The sequence below is a fragment of the Oculina patagonica genome, chromosome 7, assembly GCF_052425735.1.
Source record: "Oculina patagonica isolate OP01 chromosome 7, crgOcupat, whole genome shotgun sequence".
Taxonomy (NCBI): domain Eukaryota; kingdom Metazoa; phylum Cnidaria; class Anthozoa; order Scleractinia; family Oculinidae; genus Oculina; species Oculina patagonica.
Genome location: NC_135764.1, coordinates 5,957,610 through 5,979,351, shown reverse-complemented (window position 1 = coordinate 5,979,351; position 21,742 = coordinate 5,957,610). Strand labels below are relative to the sequence as shown.

The 21,742-nt window shown below is 38.2% G+C and overlaps 2 protein-coding genes across 7 annotated transcripts in view; both read left to right on the top strand.

Annotated features, from left to right (window-relative positions):
- LOC144659433 (caspase-3-like) overlaps nt 1-13,262 on the top strand; it is a 23,573-nt gene extending 10,311 nt beyond the window's left edge. The window contains exons 1-9 of one of the 6 annotated variants that reach the window (XM_078519870.1): nt 2,331-2,361; nt 4,873-4,893; nt 8,165-8,185; nt 9,014-9,088; nt 10,069-10,173; nt 10,326-10,388; nt 10,631-10,714; nt 11,619-12,208; nt 12,869-13,262. In XM_078519870.1, coding sequence (XP_078375996.1) covers nt 2,346-2,361; nt 4,873-4,893; nt 8,165-8,185; nt 9,014-9,088; nt 10,069-10,173; nt 10,326-10,388; nt 10,631-10,714; nt 11,619-12,208; nt 12,869-13,036 — 1,143 coding nt within the window. In that variant the 5' untranslated portion in view covers nt 2,331-2,345 and the 3' untranslated portion in view covers nt 13,037-13,262. Of the gene's footprint in view, nt 1-2,330; nt 2,362-4,634; nt 4,894-6,516; nt 8,186-8,553; nt 8,676-9,013; nt 9,089-10,068; nt 10,174-10,325; nt 10,389-10,630; nt 10,715-11,618; nt 12,209-12,868 lie in introns of those variants that run through there. The other 5 variants (XM_078519869.1, XM_078519872.1, XM_078519868.1 and 2 more) reach the window with 5 other exon arrangements.
- The window catches only part of LOC144659453 (caspase-7-like), a 21,823-nt gene extending 7,951 nt beyond the window's left edge, over nt 1-13,872 (top strand). The window contains exon 7 of the transcript XR_013571897.1: nt 13,307-13,872. The gene's annotated coding sequence lies outside the window, so the exon portion shown is untranslated. The remainder of the gene's footprint in view (nt 1-13,306) is intronic.
- Nucleotides 13,873-21,742: the final 7,870 nt, after the last annotated feature.

The following is a 21,742-nucleotide window of genomic DNA, read 5'->3' as shown; positions in this document are numbered from 1 at the left end:
ACCAAAACAAATTGGATTAATAATCCTGCTGTTATCTTCATTTAACGTTAGATACTCGTGGGAAGCGGTTTATTTGTTGTTTATTAAATTCCAAAAGTATGGAGTAGCAGACATTGAATATATTTCCTACTCTTGAGCCTCACATTCCTCCAGAACAATAAAGTGGAAAAATCCGTTCAATTTAATTTTATACACAATTTATTGAAAATAAAATTTATTTTCACTGACTTAAGTGTAGCATCATTCAAACGTCATGTACTTTATCACTGTTTGACATGTTTGACACTTGGCATCAGTGTGGAAGTCTACAAACTAGTTGTACCTATCGGTAAGTGCCAACGAGCGAAATACTCATGTTTGTTCATAAGAACAGATATTGAATGGTTTTTGATAGAACTATATTTGAATTGACCAAAATATGGTAAATTGTATTTTAGGTAATATGCGAAAAAAAGGCTATTTCTCTGGTGTTCATAAATGACACAGGCTTGATAGCCTGCGTAGCAGGCGCCGTAGTTTCCAGCGCGCGTATTCTCGCGATCGCGCACTTTTTTAAACACACTAAAAAACGTACACAGATGTCTGCTACGCAGGCTACGGGTTTGACAGATTGATAACTCTTTACAAATCTTTCTTTTCAACGTTAAAATGTCACAAAATGTAGGCAATAAATGAGGTTTAATCACTGTTTTTTAAATACAACAAACGATGGTTAAAATGTTTCCGTTCACAAAAGTGATAGTTGCATTTCAAGAACTTCTTATAAATCAAGTCCCAAAATCAAAACTGCTAAGATGCTTTTTTAAATATAATTTTCAGTAATCAGAGACAGTAATGCACGGGTCAGATTTCAGTCTCGCATGCGAATTCGAAGTGTCATGTTCAGTTACGCAAAACTTGAAAAATTTGAACAGAAAACAAAACTTGAACGGTCAAGGATTATTTGGAAACAAAACTTTCATTCAAGTTAACATTACATTTGCTGTTAGAAGCAAAAAACGTTTGACTTTCTTGTGCGTATGACATGCAGTAATTTTAAGCCTGGTTTTCACTAGCGACGCAAGCACAAGCGCAAGCACAAACGCAAGCAGCATAAGTAGTTCGTGCCAAGTGAAAACGAACGTCGACATAAGCACAAGCACGTTAGCATAAGAATATGATGTTTACAAGTTAGAAGGCTTCGTTCTCGACTCCGTTCTCCCTGCAAATATTGTGGCAGAACTATCTCTCCTCTACTCGTGTGACGAAGAAAGTGAAAGCGACTAAAAAAGGAGAAAAACGAAACATTTGGGATTATAAATATTTTTAAAGAAAGCATTCGTCTCCGTTTTTTTCGCTACTCAAGTCCGCGCCTGGGCCTTTTTGTTTTTTTGTCTACACTTCTCCGAACATTCTCGAAAAATGTTTATCAAAATCAACCGCGGCCTCGGCGACTTTGTTCAAATGCTGGAACGAGTACTTCAATTGGCTAGACACGGCTAGACGAAAACACTTTTCTTGTGCTTATGCGATGTTTGTTTTCACATGAACGCAAGCACAAGCGCAAGCACAAGAAAAGGACAAATTTTGATCCTTGTGCTTGTGCTTGTGCTTATGCTTGCGTCGATGCCGTTTTAATAAGAGCTGTTATGCTTTAGTGAGCGTCGCTTTGTATTGATGTTATTCCTACGCGGAGCGAAAATGCGTGCCAAATAATATATAAACGGTATTTGATTTGGAATAAATCATCGGTCAAACAATTACTATAAACACAATCAACACTTAAAGGTAGCATTTACCCGACTTCAGCATTCTCATAAGTCAAGAAAACTCTACTTGAAGTCAACAGTCCGCTTTTGATTTTCATGTCTCTCTTCGATCGTAAATCAAAGGACTCCCAAAGTCGAAACATTATTTCATCGCTTTGAAGACCTTGATGTTCATTTTTTCGGCGGTCGAATATTCTGTAGGGTATTCTCTTTCGATTTATAATTCCCTAAAGGTGTATTGATCGGTAAAGGGATGAATGACCACATTGAAAATTTTAACAGCGAGCCGCGTGGACGCCATTTTGGACATTTGCTCTCTAGCAAGGAGTGAGAGACTGGGAACCAGTTGGGAAGAAAAATACAAACCAAATATGGGGTTTACTTACACCCAAATATGGTCAAAAAAAAAGTCCCTTACGCAGAACTTAAGATTTTCTCTGCCTATACACTCATACGCACACGGCTCTATGATTCTGCCGCCTCGACAGCCTCGCCTCTTGGCTCGGCTGTCTCGTTGGCAATGATAGTTTCAGTCATTCCTTATTTTCGAACCAACATCATCTTAACGCGGATCATGTTTTTTTTCTTGCAGAGTATATGAGGAAAGAGCGAGGTACTGTGATGGTAATTTATGATTGATATTACTGTCTATAAAAAGTTATATTGGCTTGTGAAAGTGTACATGAACTAAGAAAAAAAAACCGTAAATCTAACATCGCCCAGTTAAACAAACGGATGTGGACTTTGTAAACCCAGTAGTGGTGCAGGTGCTAGCTAGTTTTGTTTTGAACTGGCTGCCTAGTTTATTCCGACTATTATAAACAAACATCTCTACTGACATGGCTCCATAGTTTTACCTCAGTCTTGCCTTCTCCTGTCATGACAGCATGTGCAGTATAGTAACTTTGTAGCATAAAAGCACTTTCGAAACTTTACAAAGAAGGATGAGTAAAGTAGTAAAATGGACGTGAATGAGTAAAGTAGCGTGCACTCCAAGATGACAATTTCTCCTCGCTTTACTTCACACAGTTTCCAAATGAGTGGTGGTAATGAAACATGAACAGGGAAGGGAAGGGAGAGAATTCCACATTGTATTTTGGATAGATTTCTTCACTCGATCACGATCGTGTGGGTTTTGCTACTCGAAGTCGTGAAAGGCAGATCGAAAGTCCTATTCATTGAAAACTAAGCTCGGTATTATATTGGCTACCATAAACTGCTACTAAAAAATGTGTAAAAACCAATTACCCGTGTTAAAAGTAATGAATGACCTTTATATTTCGTTAAAACCACCCAACTGCCAGTTCCATTCAATGTTACTGTTCAGACGGCTAATCGGGATGAACTCAAACGTGGATAAACGGGCGACGAAATGGTTATCCTGAACTAGAACTAGACTGATTTATTCAGCTCCTCCTGAATTACAAACATCAATATAACACGAGTCGAAAGCGATTACAAAGGTTGATTGAACTCGATGCGTGACATGTGATCACATGTTAAGTGTTTGCGCGAACAGTTGCTGCACTGTACATGTAAATGTCACACAAAGGACCTGCTTTGAGTTTTATAAAACAATTAAATAAGAGGACATAGGGCAGGGTCTCTATGTATTTATAATGTAACTAAACAGCACTTGAGTGTAGGATGATTCAAACGTCTTTTATTTAGATGCTGTTGGCACCGGTATGAAAGTCTACGAACTGATAGAGTTAAAACTCTTCCACTGTTAATACAACATATATGTTAAAAGTGAATGTAAATGCAGAGACAAACTGTTTAAAAGTTTTCTAGGGAAAAGAAAAGTAGAGAGATAAAGATTTGGTGGCTCAAAGTCTTTAATTAGTTTCTTGTCTATAGCGTGAATGTTAGTTTCAGTTAAATTACATTTCAGTAAGGGTTTCCGTTTGACGTCGACTAATGCAAAACTCCACGAAAAATAAGCAATAAAAATATTTTTATTAAAGAGAAAGTGAAACACCGATCAACTTTTAATCCTGAGGTTAGTATTAATCGGCTTTCAAAAAACCCGGCCTGTCTAGTTAGCCACGCCCACCTAAGCAATTTGTGGGAGTTCTTTAAAATATGTGTTTAACGTTTGCTGGCTGGGGATGTTTGTCAGGGACCTTGGTGACAAAAAATAGCACGGGTTTCCCTTGAGAGTGTGAAAACGATATGAATTTCTAAGCAGGTAGAAAAAAAAGGTTTTAAAACTGTGTTTATTACTTTGTGGCCATAACGGCTACTACAATTTAGATCTTTGGTTGCTCCTGCTAGATAGCTACATATCAGCTCTAAGGGTAATACTTTAAGTTTGCATTCATCAGTATCACATTTCACATTTTCATTTAGTATACATTTTAAATCAAACTGCAGAATTCAAGATTCAATGAAAATGCCGTAAATTTACTCTGCCTGGTCTAACGAGACAACTGTATGTCTAACAAGAAATACAGCAAAACTGTAGGGTTGTGAGTGCAAAATATCCTTACCCGAGACATAAATGTAAGCAGAGATCCATGTATAAAGTGACGTATAAATAAAAATCCAGCAAATTATCAACCAGAATTCTCAGAACAGTCTCAGGCGGTCCAGATCCCAAGGTCGCTTGCTCTCAGGGAGTGAAGGCAAGCGAACGCGGACCTTGTGAGAATCAGGCTGCAAATTATCGATCTTTCCAATAAGTCCTTTCGCATAATTTGGGTCACAAATCTCGGCACAAGTAACGACTAATAACCTGGTTGTCCTTATTTCTTTTGTTATTGATTGAAATGTCTGGCCTCAGTAATTAACAGTTTTTCACCGAAGTGGAGGTGAATAGTGGTGGATATAAATATCCACCACATTTACCGACGCTGAGGTGAATATTTGTTTTAGTATATACTAGGGGACCAAAACATCACCTTCGATAAACAAGGCGACACGCGCAGGCAGTTTGCTTCTCTTTAGCTGCTCGGAGGTGAATAGTACTTTGCTTATCACCTCCGAGTTAACCAATCAGCGCACGCGCAAAGCACTATTTACTTGTGTGTTATATACTTAATAGCATTACAGCGAGAACAGACTGATATTTTCAGCAACAGCATGATTATACTAATTGTAATTCCTTGTTTTTTTCTTTCAGGGGAACGTAGGAAAGTTGCAGGTAATGTGATGGCAATCATTGATATGTATACCTGATAAAGCTACAAGTTAATGTCGGGCGTTAAGGTTTGCTACAGTTCGCTGCTTCCTTCGTTCTACTATCTTGTTCATAATTATATAACATGCTGTGAAACGTACAAGGCCACGGAAGCAAATTCATTAAATATATATATATATTTATAGATTCTAAGTATTCATGCCACGCAATGACATGCAACAAATTATGGTTATTTCCGCGCCTAGTTTACAAGCGTAGCTGTCGACTATTAAACTGTAAACTTCTCTAATGAACTGACTGCTCGAGTAAAGGAGTAAACCTCATACAAACCTACTGTAAACCTCATACAAAGGACCTGTTGTAGCTTTAAATAAATAAGGGATTCTAGAAGAGGGTCTCTCTTTCTGTGTATAATGTAACTCACCAGGCATAAGTTACAACTGTGACATAGAAAAATGGGACTCCATTTATTATTATAACATAGCTAGCAGTCAAATTCAGTATACGTAAGCGTGCTCAAAATCCCGATGGAGCACGCTGATGACGTAATCGACGAGTGAAATACGCTGTTTTGCGAAAGCGATGACATTATATTATCTTCGGAATCTAAAGAGTGAATTCTTTCAATATTTTTCCAAGGATACGAGCTACAAGGTAAGCTGTTTCTTATTACGAGACGGAGAGCGAAAGAGAAAATAAATTCGATTTTGCCGCAGTCAAGGTTGTTTGTGTGCTTTTCTTCATTCAAACAACAACAACTAACGTGCGAGTCTCGAAGGACGAAAATCTTTTTTTCACGGCCCTAACGTGGAAGAATGGGCCAACCATGAATGATAACAGCTCGATTGCACTAAAAACTAGCTGCCTGACGAAAGTTTTCGCGTTTTAAGCATTACACCAAAGCGTCTACGACTCTGTTGTGATTTTGCCGATCGGGAAAAATTTACTTCATCGGGCGCTTCATTCAACTACCGTTTTCAAAAATAAATGTTTACCTACATCAATTACAAATAAAATCGGTCCACAAAAATAAAACTAAGCATGGAACCGATTAACCCTTGGAATCTGTTCGGCTGTCCGAGGTTGTTTTGTTTTAATTTCTTTCCACTCGGTAGTAATCATAATTTTAATTCAGCGAAAACTAACCTCAGGATCAACAGCAGTAATTGCTGTTTTCATCACTTTTTTTTCCTTCGCTCTGCCACCGTATAAACTTAGTCAATTTATCAGCCATTTGACACAAACTGCTCCAATCGTGTAAACTTGTACATGTGTAATTTATTACTCGACCGCTAAGTTTATGTTCTCACACTGCACACAATAGACACAGGTTTTTTTTTCCCGCGGCCGGTTTTGATGCACAATTCCACCGGCAATGTTATAAAACAATTGGTTCATGCTTTTAGCTGTGCTCCATCGAGTTATGGAGCACTTGGGAAGTTTGGAGAGCACTCAAGAAGCTAGGGTTGCCCTCGGCTATCGCCTCGGGCAACTCTTACGCTTCTTTCGTGCTCTCCAAACTTCCCGCGTGCTCCATAACTCGATGGAGCACGCTAAAGCATGAACCAATTGTTAAATACATTTCTGACCAGCAACGGGCATGTTTTCATTAAAGAAAGAAGCCGCTTTTTAAAAAAACCTACCAAAAGAACCTTTTCAGGGAAACGTGAAAAATGTTGGTTCTTATCTAAAGGATTTTTAAATTTAACATCTTGTAAAAACCCTTGGTCACAAGGTTACAAGACTTTACGCACCTATCAAGGTTTTATGCATCTAATGTGTAAATGCAGCCGCAAGACTACAAGTGTTTTTGCGGAAAGACAGAGGTTTCAAGGAACGAAGACTCCGTAAAGTGTAAATACCAAATTGGTTGTCACAACTAATTCTAAGCTATGTACATCCCTTAAACCAGACCGTGATTTAACATCGCCCAGTTTAACCGGTTGTGAAGTATTGTATCACCAGGTTCATTGCCCGGGGGGGGGGGGGGGGACACTCCCCATATTGTTCTATACGGGGAGGCTCCGCCCGAAAGGGGTACCTTTTTTATGCTCCAGGTATATAAAAGGGTCGGAATTTCACAAGCTAAGGTATAGAAACGAGTAGGGATATCGCTCATTTAGGTATTTAAAAAGGCCTTCAATTAAAATATTTCGAAAAGACACACCTTATGGAGGTATCATTTAAATTTATTAAATGCTACATAAAAATGGCATCAAGACTTTCTGTTTTAGGCATTTGTCCTGTCTTTTCGATATATGAAAGGGGTACCTTTTTCAGTAAAAGATATACGAAAGGGGTGCCTTTTTTGTCAAAATGGTATATAAAAGGGTAAGGAGTTGGACTGCGGGGCGGAGCCTCCCCGTACATAACGCTTTTGAGTACTCCCCCGGGGTTTATTGTGCGTTGTTCACGAGCAGTAAACCCGGACGGTAGGAAATCGATCGAGTTCAGCTTTCAACACTCCTATTCTCGATCCTGTTGGATGACAGAGATACGATATAACTATTGACTAACTCTCCTTTCTTGAAAAAAAAAAAAAAATTAAAACATACACACAGAATTGCAGATTGCTTCCCTGTGAGGGTAGACAGGGAATCTACCGCCATCCGCGCCGGAGATTACGTGACAGCGGTATTTGGTTCAATGAAATTTTAAAATGATCATGAGATGGAAACCCCCGGGTATGTGCCGCCCAACGGTGTCGTAATTTTGGGCTCCCGATCTAGAACGGGGTATCCATTTTAGAGGCAATTTCTAGAACGAGGTATGGCATTTCGAACATACAAAAGTTCCAAATATTAGCAGCCAAAACGGGGCGTTAAAAAAGTGTCCCTTTTAAAACGGGGTATCATTTTGAATTTAAATTCTCTAAAACGGGGTGCTACTTCAGGGGTATATACCCGCCCAATATATACCTGAGTTCCCCCGCCCAGGGAGGAAACCCCTACTGCCGAGTGCCCTGAAAAAAAAAAAAAAAAACACTGGAAAACTCAGGCAACGCGGTTGTTTTCGACTCTGTTATGTTTTAAGTTCATTACGTTATTATTCGGGCTACTTTGTTTACGAAACCAAGGGCTCTTTTCAAAAAGGCTCTAAAGCACACGGTTTTGTAAGCCGGAGTGTTGTGGGTTGTGAACTGGCAGCTAGGGTCTACTCAAGCTAAAGAAGGGTCTTACAAGGTTTATGTCAAAAACAGGCAACAGCCCCAAATGGCAACCCGTTAAGCAATATCACATTATGTTAATGAAGATGTTTTTTTTTCTTTTGGCAGAGAAATTGGAGCTAACACGAGGTAATGTAATGGAAATTAATGGCTGAGTTAGTCTGTATTATTAGGTACATGAAATAATAAAAACCTGAACGTAGATCTTACGTGGCCCAGTTTAACAAGCATAAATGCGGACCTTGATAATCGAGTTGCGGTCTTTTAAACTGACTGCGTAGTTTATTTAGACCAATAAATAGAACATCTAGTGGCACGGTTCGTGACTTAAAGCTTAGTCTTGTTTTGTCCTGTAATGACATCATGAGTAGCAAATTTACTTTGTAGCATTTAAGTATTTCCGAAACTTGATAAAGTATGTATAAAGTAGGAAACGTGGATTAGTAAAGCAGTGTGCACTCCAAAATGATAACGTTTTAAGACTTTTCCTCACATAGTGTTCAAATGAGCGGTGCTAATGCAACGTTGATGGAGAGGGAAGGAAGATCAGTAGTTAAACATTGTGGTTTCACTCGATCGCTTGCTTAAATGTTGGTTTTGCCTCTCAAAGTCAAAAAAGGTAGATCCAGAGTCCTATTTATCCAATTATATGGTTATGTAAGAGACGGTTCGGTGTATTAAATACCTTACTAGACCGCTACTGAAAATGAGAAACAACCGAAAAACCGTGTTGACCAGACACGTTCGACCGGCGATCCGTGACGCATTTTGAGCACGCAACATTGAAATAAAACTTTTTTTTTTCCCTAAATCCATATATTATTTTTATAAGATGATCTCCGTAAAGGATTTAGCTTTTTCTTTTGTGCTAATTGTTTTGTGACCAAATTACCTTTAAATGAAATGTCGATTGTTAAATATGTTGCTAAAACAACGAAAGCTTGCTTTTTCTCTTAGAGGCTCAACAAAGATCAAGACAGCCTGGACAGAGTTACTTGGGCAATCTTAGCAGCAGCAATGACCAGCTTACAGGTTCGCTAGCTGAAAGTGGTTTTCTTATTTACAATGGGAAAAATTTTGTCTGAAAAAAACTGGAGGGCTAAGACCTTATTCGTTTTCTGTTGTCGAAGATACTGGAAATGTGACTGACCCTCTGCAGAATTGTCAAAGCCCCATACTGTAAGCTTGACCGGGTTACTGCCATTGACTAGGCCTTCACGGCTACCGTAGCGGCCCCCACTTAACTTTATCCTCACAGGCAGTCCCCTACTCCACTGTTGCCAACCCATGAACGTTAGGGGTTGATCTTTGGGAGGTTACAAGCCTCCTATAGCGAACATAAAGCTTTTCGCAAGTTTTAAAGCTTAAATATCCTTCAGTATCTCAAGAAAAATATTTTTGGTATGAACTAGAATGTAAAAATCGTTTAAATGAGCTTATAAATTTCGAGCGACAAATTTGAAAAAACTATGCCAATTTTTTAAAAATGTGTTGTCCGTGACGTAGTTCCTTTAAGTAAAGTTTGAATTTTGCAGCCAACCAAAATGATGAATTGGGGGCAACACTTGACGATGCGTACCATATACTGTAATTCAACTCAATGTTTTTAACCCGGGTATTTTTTCAAGCAATCGTTATCCAATCAAACAATAGGGACACCTTCCAGTTGACTTCTGATTGGATTAAATCTGAAAGAAAGAATGTGAACAAATTGAAAGCGGACATACTTTTAGGCCCCTTGCTCATTTCAACTCTCTTGACTGCAGCAGCTCCTCGCAGTCACTTGCCATAAATGATCTAAAATTACGTCCTTTAAACCATTTTTATACCCTAAGGCTTTTGTTATGTTGGAAGTGCTTGTGCGTTGTAGCTAACCACCTTGGAAATGAAGGATAAAACGGGGACATATTAAATGGTTAAAAGACGTCCACAGAGCCAAGTGAACATTGTTTATAATCATTATTGAATAACTAGGTAAGACAGGTAATACAGCGAAAGTTTTCTCTTCTTAGAGTCTCAACGGAGAATAGAGGAGCTTGAACAGAGAAATAAGGAACTTGAACAGAAGAACGCAGATCAAGCGAAAAAACTTAGCAGCAGTACTAACAGGCTTCAAGGTACATGTATTTATCAAGAAGCCTGAAATATATCTATTTTTTCGTTATTGCTATTGCTGGTCGTTACAGGTTAAACGCCACACTGTAGTAATTTAAAAGAATTACAAAATGATTTAAAAGTACGACAGTAACTTTCTCGTAATTTTTTTCAGGTTCTGCACAAAAAATACAAGAGCTTGAAGAGACAATAAACGAACAAAGGAACGAACATGAGGGTGAGTTTGAAGTAACAAAAATAAATAACAAATAGCAAAAGCATTCATAAGATCATAATAAATACACCAGGGTATAAATTTATTGTAAAACGCGGTTGAGATCTTATGGATGTTTTTTTTATCAGTTTGGTGTTATTCAGGTCCTTCGTTTTTTTGCAAACCAAACGCAAACCCAGGGTTACATTTTCTAATTGTCAATTATTTTATATTTAGATAAAACAGCGAAATATTTTTTCTCTCAGGCTCTCAACGGAGAATAAAAGAACTTGAACAAAGAAATGCAAAGCTTGAAGAAAAACTGCAAGAGCAAGGAAAGAAACACGAGCGTAAGTTAAAAAAAATAAAACCAAGTGCGAGTATAGGCATAAAGCGTTGGGGCTACTATGCTCGACTTTTACGGTGTCTTCCAGAGATTTCTTTCAAAATCTCTACCCAATTCTCCCGTATGTTTCAGACATATGTTTAAATGCATGATTAAATTGGGATTGAGTTAATGATAGAGAATTTCGGATTGAAAACTAGGCAAATTATTTTTCGTGTCGGATCACGAAAAGCGAATGTCTTTTTTTCCTTTTTCTTTTTTATTTCTCTACGTAAAATGCCTTTCGGTAAAATGTAATTAATTTACCCACGTTACACGAAAGAGCTCAGGTGCTCGTTAAGACGTGTTTGTGCATTCAAGATTGACTTGGAATTTCTAGTATTAGTTTAATATTGGTTTTTGTGGAGGGAGAAAAAAACCGGGGAACCCAGAGAAAAAAACTCGGAGCAAGGACGAGCACCAACAAAAAAACTCAACCCACATATATACCAGGAATCGACCCCTGGCCGTGACATTGCTGGGAGGCGAGTGCTTTCACTACGGTGACACCCTTGTTTAAACTACACAAGGTTTCTTGTCTACCTTTTAGCTACAAATGAGGAAAACAATTAAGAAACATGCTTCTTAATTATTTGTTTTAAACTTCAAACGCTCTATTTTCTGACTTCTTGCAGTTGCTGGTTTCTTGAAATCGTAATATCACAAAAACCGAATCTGATCATTGTTTTATTGTATATTAATATTGTTTGAAATAGATATATGGAAGACAACGAAAACATGTCACAAGATGTCCGGCCACCGCGAAAAGAAATCGTGTTTCGAGCCAAGTAGCAAAGGGTGGTATAATTAAAGATGTTTTAACGACAACAGTAAACGTACATAGTTGTTTTTTTTTCTTTTTTCTTTAGAAACACCTGGACTCCTTTGCTACAAATTGAACAGTCGTCCACGAGGAATGTGCGTTGTAATCAACAATGTAAACTTCTACAACAAGACGGAGAATCGCAAGGGCGCTCAATTCGACGAAAAAGGGGTTAAAGATCTGTTCTATGAGCTCTCTTTTACTGTGTGTGTTCTAAACGATCTCAAACGAGATGAAATACCAAAGGTAGCAGCAGACTTCGCAGCGAAGGATCACAGCAACTTTGACGCTTTTGTCTTCGTTGTGATGTCACACGGTGGAGAACGGGATGTCATTTATGGTGTGGATGGAAGAAAGACATCAATTGAAGATCTGATGACCGAGTTCAAGGCGCCCAACTGTCCAACACTAAGAAACAAACCCAAGCTTTTCTTTATTCAGACATGTAGAGGGCAGGAAAAGGAAAGCAGTTCAGCCACCACTGGTTATGCCGACAGTTGCATGGAGGCATTTTCTCCCGACTCCACCCTCCCAAGAAGTGTGTGTCCACAAGAAGCAGATTTCTTGTTGTCCTTTTCTACTGCGCCTGGTTACGTGGCTTGGAGGAATCAACAGAGTGGGTCCTGGTTCGTTCAAGTGAGTTCGAACACATTTTTTTATGTTACTTAACATACTATTTTGACAGCTTTTGTTACTTATTTGAGCAACGTTTTGTATACGAGAAAATGTGCCCTAATGACTTGCATGATATTATATTGACGATTTAGATCTCAACTAGCTGAATTTCTTATTCTGCTTATCAATCCATCGCCTATAATACAGTGAATACTAAATTTTTGGATACGCAAGTAGAAAGAAAGTACTTGGAGGACTTGAGAGGTAGCATTTTGATTAGTTTGTTCTTTTGCTTCTGCTTGCGACTGCGCATGCGCACTCTACTTTTCACGATCGAGTTATAAGCAAAATCGGAAGAAAATGAAAACGTTCTCTTCCTAGTGCAAAAGGCCTTTTGTAGGACACGATCACGTGACCTTGTCAATGGCAGAAATTGAAAGAGCATAATAAATGTTGTAATGTTGTCAAGTTTGAGACCGCTGATTTTTAAGCGTGATATTTTGTGGTGGTTTGAAAGTTTGACACATTAAGAAGATTTCTCGTAAGCGCTCTAACAACTCTGGTTACAACGCCGACTGAGACTCCGTCGCCTGTTATAAACCAGCTTTTAGAATGTACGGCCGTGGTTTTTGGTTATTAAATTGCAATAACATATATTTCCCTTTCCTAATTGAACATTAGACGTTGGTGGATGTCATAAGAAAACGTCACTTTCATGATCACCTGCTCGACATGTTGACCGAAGTCAACAGGATTGTGGTGGAAAGAGGCCATTCAGCAGCTGGTAAACCACAACCAGTTCAAGTCCCAGCTCCTGTCCACACATTGCGTGCAAAGCTGTATCTGTGAGAACTTAGAGGAGAAGCCGGTGACGACATGTATAAATAATCGAGAGACAAGAGTACGTTTTAAATAGATATTTTGTAATATTTTAATTTGTTTTGTAATCGTATGAATCAATACCATTCCGTTGCTAACGGTAGGGAGAAAATAAGCAAAAATTAGTGACAGAAATAATTTCGTTTTACTTAGGGAGCTTCAAAAGACTGAAAAAGAGCTTAAATTAGTGCCCTAGGATATAAATGAGAAAAACTCTCCAGTGTAAACAAAAATTAAAAGGGATGGTTAGGTTTAAGGAAAGGTTTCCGAAAGAAGAACTTGACAAGTTTCTCGATTCGTAAAGTTGATTTTTTTAAGTCGAATTCTTGAATTGTAGTGTTATAGTAAGGCTTATTGCGGTTCTCGGCATCATGTTTTTAATTGCCTCATTTGCAACTTTTTCCATAAGATTTATAACACTTATAGCTAAATTTCCATGCTGGTTTGTAGTTAGTATTTTCACGAGATGACAATAACGACAATGAAGTATTTTCAGTAGACTCAGAGTTTGCATTTTTGCATTTGTAACTGAAAGATACTAATACTATGATGATTTTGATTTGGATTTTGTGAGTTTCTTCTTTTAGTTATTCAGTTCTCGTATATCAAATAGTTTCACAAAGTAAGACTGTACGAAAATAGCTGCTATATTGCATGCAAGTTTCGTGTGTTGTAAAGTAAAGATCGTTACTTCATAATTGATCGTTTTTTTACGATGTTATTAATCTTGTAAGGTACGCTTCTACAATTGCTGTAGTCATGTAATAATTAATAAAAAAAGGCCAAGTTGGAAGTGGCTCAATTGATGGTGATTTGTTGTCGATATCAACTCTACCATTGGTTTCAGGCAGTATTTAGAAAGACAAACGATTTCTTTTATATGGTCAGCTCAGTACGGAAGCCTATTTGATCACACGGTTACTTGCCTGTGCCATCCACTTTAGCTTAGCAAACGGTAATTTTCAAAGTATAATAATTAGATTCCTCTCACAGAAACCATGATTCTTCATTATCTTTTTAATTCTAAAGTCAAGGAAAAGAAAGTCTCAGTTGTTTCCTTGTTTATGCGCACATGCGTTACACCTTTATGTATTCAAGAATTGTGCTAAACGAATAATGATGGCATCAGTTGTACTTTGATTATTTTCCAGCTCCTTAATATCAATGCCAAACCCTAAAACAAATCGTATTTGTTAAACGTCTTCAAACAGACCGTGGAATTACTTTATCGTTGTAAACTCCGTCCTACGAGCAATTGCAGTTTATTATCTCAAAGTGACTCGTTGATGACTTTTTTAATGAATGAATGAACTTATCCCAAAGAGATTCTTACTTTCAATTTCGGATTAACAAAAACTAAACCTGCGATCTTTAGCAACTGTGTTGATAAGAAAGAAGACTGAGTAGGACGCGTTAACAGTCGTCGGAAATTAAGAGCTCTGATATTACCCTTGCTTCTTCCATATTTTGTACTTCAAACAACAACGTTTCTTATGAACATTGTTCAAGGAAAAGACTGAACATCTCGCGTGTACATTTTTACCTATTCATTGAAACAGAAGTGGAAGTTTGAGAGAACAAGAATGCTGTTCCTGAAACTCGATCCGCAAGCGACTGTTTCCACAGCTTTTTCAAGTTTTCCCAAACTTTCATGAGTTTGTATTTATCTTGGAAAATCGCTCGTTTTTGCTTTTATCAAAATGAAAATTCTCTTTGTTTGTGCAATTGTTGTTCACGTCAACAGCTCGCCTGAGTTCTGAGCCTATTAACAAAGATAAGATAAAATAAGATAAGATAAAATTTTATTGTACACTCCTTAAAAGGTTTTTCAGTGAACAATACAATACATGAAGTGGAATAAAATGTAAAATATAAAATATGTACACTAGTTATATATTAATAAAAAATAAAACGAAATAGAAAGAAAAATGAAAGAATAAATTAAAAGAAGAACTGAAGAGCCAAGATAAGAAACTTGGCTGGAGGATATTCCATTTGCCGTGGCATTATGTCGTGCGTCTGTTTAGCTATAAATGAATGTTGTAAGAACAAAAAAGGGGCCTACAAGACGAAGCCGAGTGCTTCACTGATGTTCTTACCTTATTTGTCGTCTTTTGTGATCTATTACTGAACAGACGAACGGAAAAAGGAATATTTTTGTTTCATACAAAAAAATCGATAGACTTCAGTCCAAAAGCAAGCCCTGGCCAGGGTCACTGTGTTGTGGTTCTTGGGCAAGGCGCATTACTCTCAGTGCCTCTCTCCATAAGTGAATTTAATTAATTAAGTCTACGTTGCTTTTGCAATACTGCTGTTGAGACAAACTAGCCCCCGAGTTAGGATTTCGAGTTGGATTTCGAGTTGGATTTCGAGTTGGATTTCGAGTTGGATTTTCGAGTTGGATTTCGAGTTGGATTTTCGACAAAAACAGGCTAACCGGGGTGAATAGTAGGCTAACAGGAGTGTGTAGTAGGCTAAACGGAGTGTATAGTAGGGTAAGTAGCATAAATCTGAAGTTTGCTTGTTCGGTGATGTTGTTTTACCTTGACTCGAATGATCCTTACTCGAAATTCGAATTCGAAAATCTAACTTGAAATCCTAATTCGAAAATCGAACTCGAAAATCAAACTCGAAATCCTAACTCGAAATACAACTCGAAATCCTAGCTCGGTAAATTGGCAACCTCAATGCTGTATTCTAATGTAGTCATGCAAATATTCAGCTTGTTGTTGCCATCAACTTGTATAAATGGGTACCGGCGAATTAATGCTGGGAGGTAACCTTATGATGGACTGACTCTAAAATCTATGTTGTAATTTGCACTCGTCTAACCAATTAAATTTGCATTACGCATTTCTGCACTCATGGTACAGGAAATATAAATGTGTACTACTTTTTTTAGCAAACCAGCATCAGTCATTAGCTTAAGTGTATTGTTATGGTGAGTACCTCCAGTTGGTCTCGGAACTAACAGTGAACGTGCTGATCTCAGGAAAGGGGAGTTAATTCGCTTCTGATTGAGAGTTCCAATCGGTTTTTTTTAAGAGATCAATATTCTTCGTTGTTTCTTTAGCCTCTTCCAATAAAGAAAACGAGGTTTAGTGAAAGTAACAGCGAATGGTTTGAGATTTTCTGCAGTTTAGTTTGTTGCTACACAACGAGGAACTGTTCAATCGTGGATGGATATCAGTAGAGTTTGCAGACGGGAGGAAGAACGAAACAATTAGGTTGGCAGTATTGCGCCCTTTAAACGTGCAATCACAGGGGCCCCCTCATATGATTTCATATATTCACCAGGGTTCAACTGCGGTCGCGGGTTCAAATCCCGTTGAAGGGAGAATTTGTTTTCTGGCTGAACAAAATTCATTTGGTTAAAGAATCGCATTTCATAGCTGAGACGATCATTTATTCATTTCATATCACTTCCGCAGTTTACAAATATGATTTCATGTATTCACCACCACAGTATAAGCGTAGGAAACTGACATATGTGAGCATATGCAGCTACGGCAGCACCAACGGAAACAGGTCTCCGCGCCTTTAAACGTGTGTATATATATAGAAAAAAAAACTTTAAACCTTGTAGAACTGAAAAACATATCAAACTGTTATCAGGCTCAAATCACCGAGAAGATAAGATCATTTAGTGTCGATTTAAAGGAACAGTGTCACGAAATCGTGATAAAACTGGCAAGTTTTTTCGTCTGTCGTAGAGTGAAGAACTGATTTTCATCTGGTTGAAATCGTTGCCATCCGTGCTTAGAACTCTTTAAAAGCAAATTGTGTTCTTAGAACAGGATCTGTAGTACGTATTTCTTAAGTTATTTTCAATATTCCGTTTGCTGGAGGCCACTTCGATTAGTTTGTATTGTAGAATAAGGCTTTCTGGTAGAAGAAATGGACGCCAGGGGTCACAAAGAGGGTTTGCATTTCTTTGCCATTTGTCCGAAAACTGTCTCAGAAAGTAAAATGTTGAGACTCAAAGAACCAAACGACACAGGAAAATCTGGGGCAATGTTTCTTTTCTGAATCTTTTGAACCTATATTGGAGATAAACACGCGACTCGGGGTGAGTTAAACAGATTCAAAATGCAAAGAGAAATAATGGCGATTACATGGCCCATATTTCGAATATGAGAACCATTACTTTTAAGGGCCACAGCTTGGCCCTGTAGAGAACATTACTCTACTTTTAACTTACGTAGCATTGCTGATTGAGATTAATAGGCGCTAAGCCATAACACAAAAACACGTTAGACGTTCACAGAAAAAGTCGGCCTGATATAAAGAAAAGGAATGCACAATATGATCCTCGCAGTGTGGAAGCTAAAAATTGCAATTTCAGTTGCCTAAATTGCTTTCACACTGCGGGTGAAAGCAATTGAATGAATGAAATACTTTATTAAAGTGTCTGAAGTATTTAGCTTAAAAAAAACTAATTGCTTTCAACGTTAATCCGCACTTCACATATATGTCTTTCATATAGTTACTATGTCATCTACTCCACACGCGGGACATCAGGACCCGCAATTGACCTGCTCCCAACGTATCAAGGCTTCATAGCTCAGTTGGTAGAGCACCGGTATCGCGGAGGTCATTGGTTCAAATCCCGTTGAAGCCTTGAAAATATTTCAGGCTAAAAGATTGCCATTGCAATTGCTTAAATTGCTTTCACAATGCGAGGATAATATCATTCATTTCATCATTAATCCGCAGTTCACATTATTCACTATGTCATAAAGAGAAGGATATGTTAACAGGAAAGTCTTTTTTTCTCCAGAGTCAACCTCATGAGGCATACGAAAGGAAAGATAAACTGTTGAAGAAATACGAGCGAGTAAGGAGAATAGCACGTCATAGCTTGAATAAATACACTTAAATAGACATGCGACCATGTGCAAGATGTATCAGGAAATTTTGCTTATTAATCAATTGTATCTAAAATGCCTTTTCAGTAGGCAACATCGAACTGAAATTGGCCTAAGTTTTTTTGATATACATTGATCATTTCCCCTATAACGCAATGTAGTAACTGAATGAAAACCGCCGGTAGCAGAGTTATACAGCTGACATCAGAGTAGCCCGCGCGCTGCGAACAGTGTTACGTCTGGGAATACACAAGCAGGTGGTAAAACCGCGAGACTGACGAGTCGGTGACCAAGTTGCCAAGCGCGAGCGCGCTTGCAGGCTATTATCTTATTCACAATATCAGTAGATGGTATAATTTACTTGGGTGTTTTTCTTTAAGCATGTTTAATTGAACATTTGGAAAGCCCAAACTATAGTTTCCTGTTGATGCTGCTGATGATTTTTTAGCGTACTTGTGTTGTTAAGCTCAGAAAGTGACCGAGCTTTAAGAACTTATTGACAATAAGGGTCAGGAAATGAAGGCAATGGAAAATCGCTGCAGAGAATACTCATAGAAAGCTAAGAGTACTAAGTACTAAGTACTAAGTACATAAGTACATAATTATTCTGTCATCAAGTTTGTAGTAAATAATAAAGATGGTAAATTTTAAGCTCGGTAATAAATAATGAAGATGAAGTGTTTAACATGACTCGAATATGGGACAAAAAAGAATTCTGAGTCCCCGACGGGAATCGAACCCATGGCCTCCCAGATACCGGTTGGGCGCTCTAACCAACTGAGCTACGAGGGACTCGCTGTGAGCTGGGCCATTTTTACTAGGTTGATAAGTGACACGCGTCCTGCATACTGCTAGGTTCAGCAATGTCGAATTCATCAAGTTTGTAGCAAACAATAAAGATGGTAAATTTTAAACTCGGTAATAAATAATGACGATGAAGTGTTCAACATGACCATCAATACTTTCACTTCCGATTCAAAATTCCACAAAGTACTTAAAAATACAGACATAATTCACACAGTAATCCAATACACGCATGTTACATTCAATAATTATACAACGATTTCCTTGTCAAAACGTCTAGTGTTTCTAGGAATAGCGATATATCAAAAATTCAAAGAAGTGATAAAATAATTTTGATCCGTATTATACCCACTCTCAATGCATGTAATTCTAACAATTTGTAGTATTTTGCAACATAATAATTGCAGGAAAACACGCTGGTTTACCTATGAACGAACTCCGAACGAAACTAAGCATCGACTTACTTGATTTCCACTCTTGTTATGACGTTTGGTGGCTGAAGACAACTCTGCTACCTTGGATGATAACCCTCTAATGTTCTCCATAACATTTTTGGCAAAATTACAATTTTGGCCACACGTTTGTAGCCTTTTTTTTCAAGCAAAATGTTTCTGAGCTCACGTTCGGACGCAATCTTGTTTTGCATGAAATCGAGGCCATCTGTGGCTACCAGTTTCCCGGCCGAGTTGTGCCCTTGCAAAAATCAAGCGGGGGGCTATTTTGGTGTCCTTGCATCTATCTGGCTCGATTCATTTCGCATAACAGTACACAGGCATACCAACTCAAAAGACACAGGACACAAAAACAAAATTATGCTTCCGCTCTCCTTCGTTTAACGTAATAACTTATAATAACACTGTTAAAATAAACCAGTGCGAATTTGGTCGAAGACAAGACAAAGCAGAAAGAAGATCTTGCAGCGAGATACGGTAAAGACTAGTCTCCTTTGCTACCCATACAACTGATGCAAAGAAAACTAGGTACGAACTTGTTAATGTTTTTGGTGATAGTTAAGCATGGTGTGGGACGTCTCCCTATATTTAAAAACTACGAAATGATATTAGTAGAAATCTACTAGTATAACAATGCAAACGCGACAATCTGATTGGTGAAGCTACTCGCTTATAATCAAATTGTTAATCGGAAAACATCTACTTTGCAGAGTATTTCCTCCAAAAACTTTGTATCAACGAGGAGATGGATTACTGTCAGCCTTTTTTGATCTGCATGTTATTACATGACCTACCTACCCTGCGTTATAAGCCTTAACTAATTAAAAAGAGTTGCTGAAATTCGTTTTTGACAAAGGTGTACAAAAGATAGTTGAAGAACATCAAAGCGCAGCGATAGACAAAAGCCTTGTTTTTAATTACAGCACAACCATTGATTTCCCTCGAATAATGACTGTTAATATAAGTTTAAGCTTCTTCAAAGGTTTTATATTCACGGTTTTTGCGTCGAAAAGCAAAGAAACGCAACTCCAAAACTTAATTCTCGCTCTAACCTGCGATCAGGCATTCTTTTTTCCCGCCGCGAGGAAAGGGAACGCCTTATCGCAAGTTATTCTTGCTCTACTTCGTAGAAAAGGTAGGTCAAAATTAAAGGGACTGAAAATTCAGAATACTGATCACAACGAAACAGCAGTTAAGCGCATTTTGGTACCCGCCAAGCTTTCACCAATGAATTATAATGCTTCTATCGAAGAGTCGGAGAGTTGAGTCTTTTTATGGAATCACGTGCACGCTACAATAGAACACTTTTATCGGTTTCTTCTTGAAAAATACAGTAATTGTGGGCGACCAGAGGAGGTTTCTTTCCTCGATTTCTTTAGTGCATGCATGGCAAGTATCGGGACACACTAGGCGACAAGTCGCTGCAACATATTGCCTCGTGTGACATGTGTGTGACTCTTGTGACAAAATTTCGTCGCTGCGATCAGTCGCACGAATTCAAACCAGTTTGAATTCGTGCGACTGATCGCAGCGACGAAATGGGCGAAAGCAGCGTTGCCGCAGCGCCAAAATATAAAATAACCAATGACAGGGCGTCATGTATTTTTGCCATATTGAATTGGAAAACATATTCCCATTCGCACTACAGTGGAACCCCGATATAACGATCTTCGATATAACGATATTCCCGGTATAACGATGAATATTCAATGTCCCGGCTAAAGTTACAGTAAAATGTATGGGACAAAACCCCGATATAACGATCTTCGATATAACGATATTCCCGATATAACGAGGAGAATTTAGCGGACCGAACGTAAAATCATCCCCGATATAACGATATTGTCAGTAAACAGTCACAATTTAAGCAAAATTGTTTTTGCAATTTCGACAACAGTTTCCCACACGACGATATGAAAAAACAAAAGCAATGACGTTCGGTAAAGCAAAGGGGAAAAGTATATGGTTTTAAATCCCCCAAAGTTTATAAGTAACTAATGTAGTGTAAGTAAGTGATGCATTGCCAGTGTATGTTAACTAAGGAAGGTCTAGTAATTAAGTTACGTAGGTAACAGTAATTTTACTAAGTCGTCGTGTTCTTCATTTCTTCGATGACAGTATAAGAAGGTCTGCGGTAACTTTATTCTTCCCCCAATTTTACACGTGATCAAAGCAAGATGGCGAGACGACGACAAAGCAAAATTACGAGTAACGAGAAACACGACGACTAAACTAAATAACGTCGAAACGAAGAAAACGATGACAAAGCTAAATTACAAATACCGAAACAGGCGACGACTAAGCTACATTACGACACGAAAAAGTGGAACTCGAATGAATGAATGAATGAACGAACGAACGAACGAACGAACGAACGAACGAACGAACGAACGAACGAACGAACGAACGAACGAACGAACGAACGAATGAGTGAGTCAGTGAGTGAATGAATGAATGAATGAATACGGAATGAATGAATGAATGAAGGAATGAATAAATGAATGAACTTTAAGTGTCATCGTGCCCGACGACACGAAGAGCAATTTTCGACG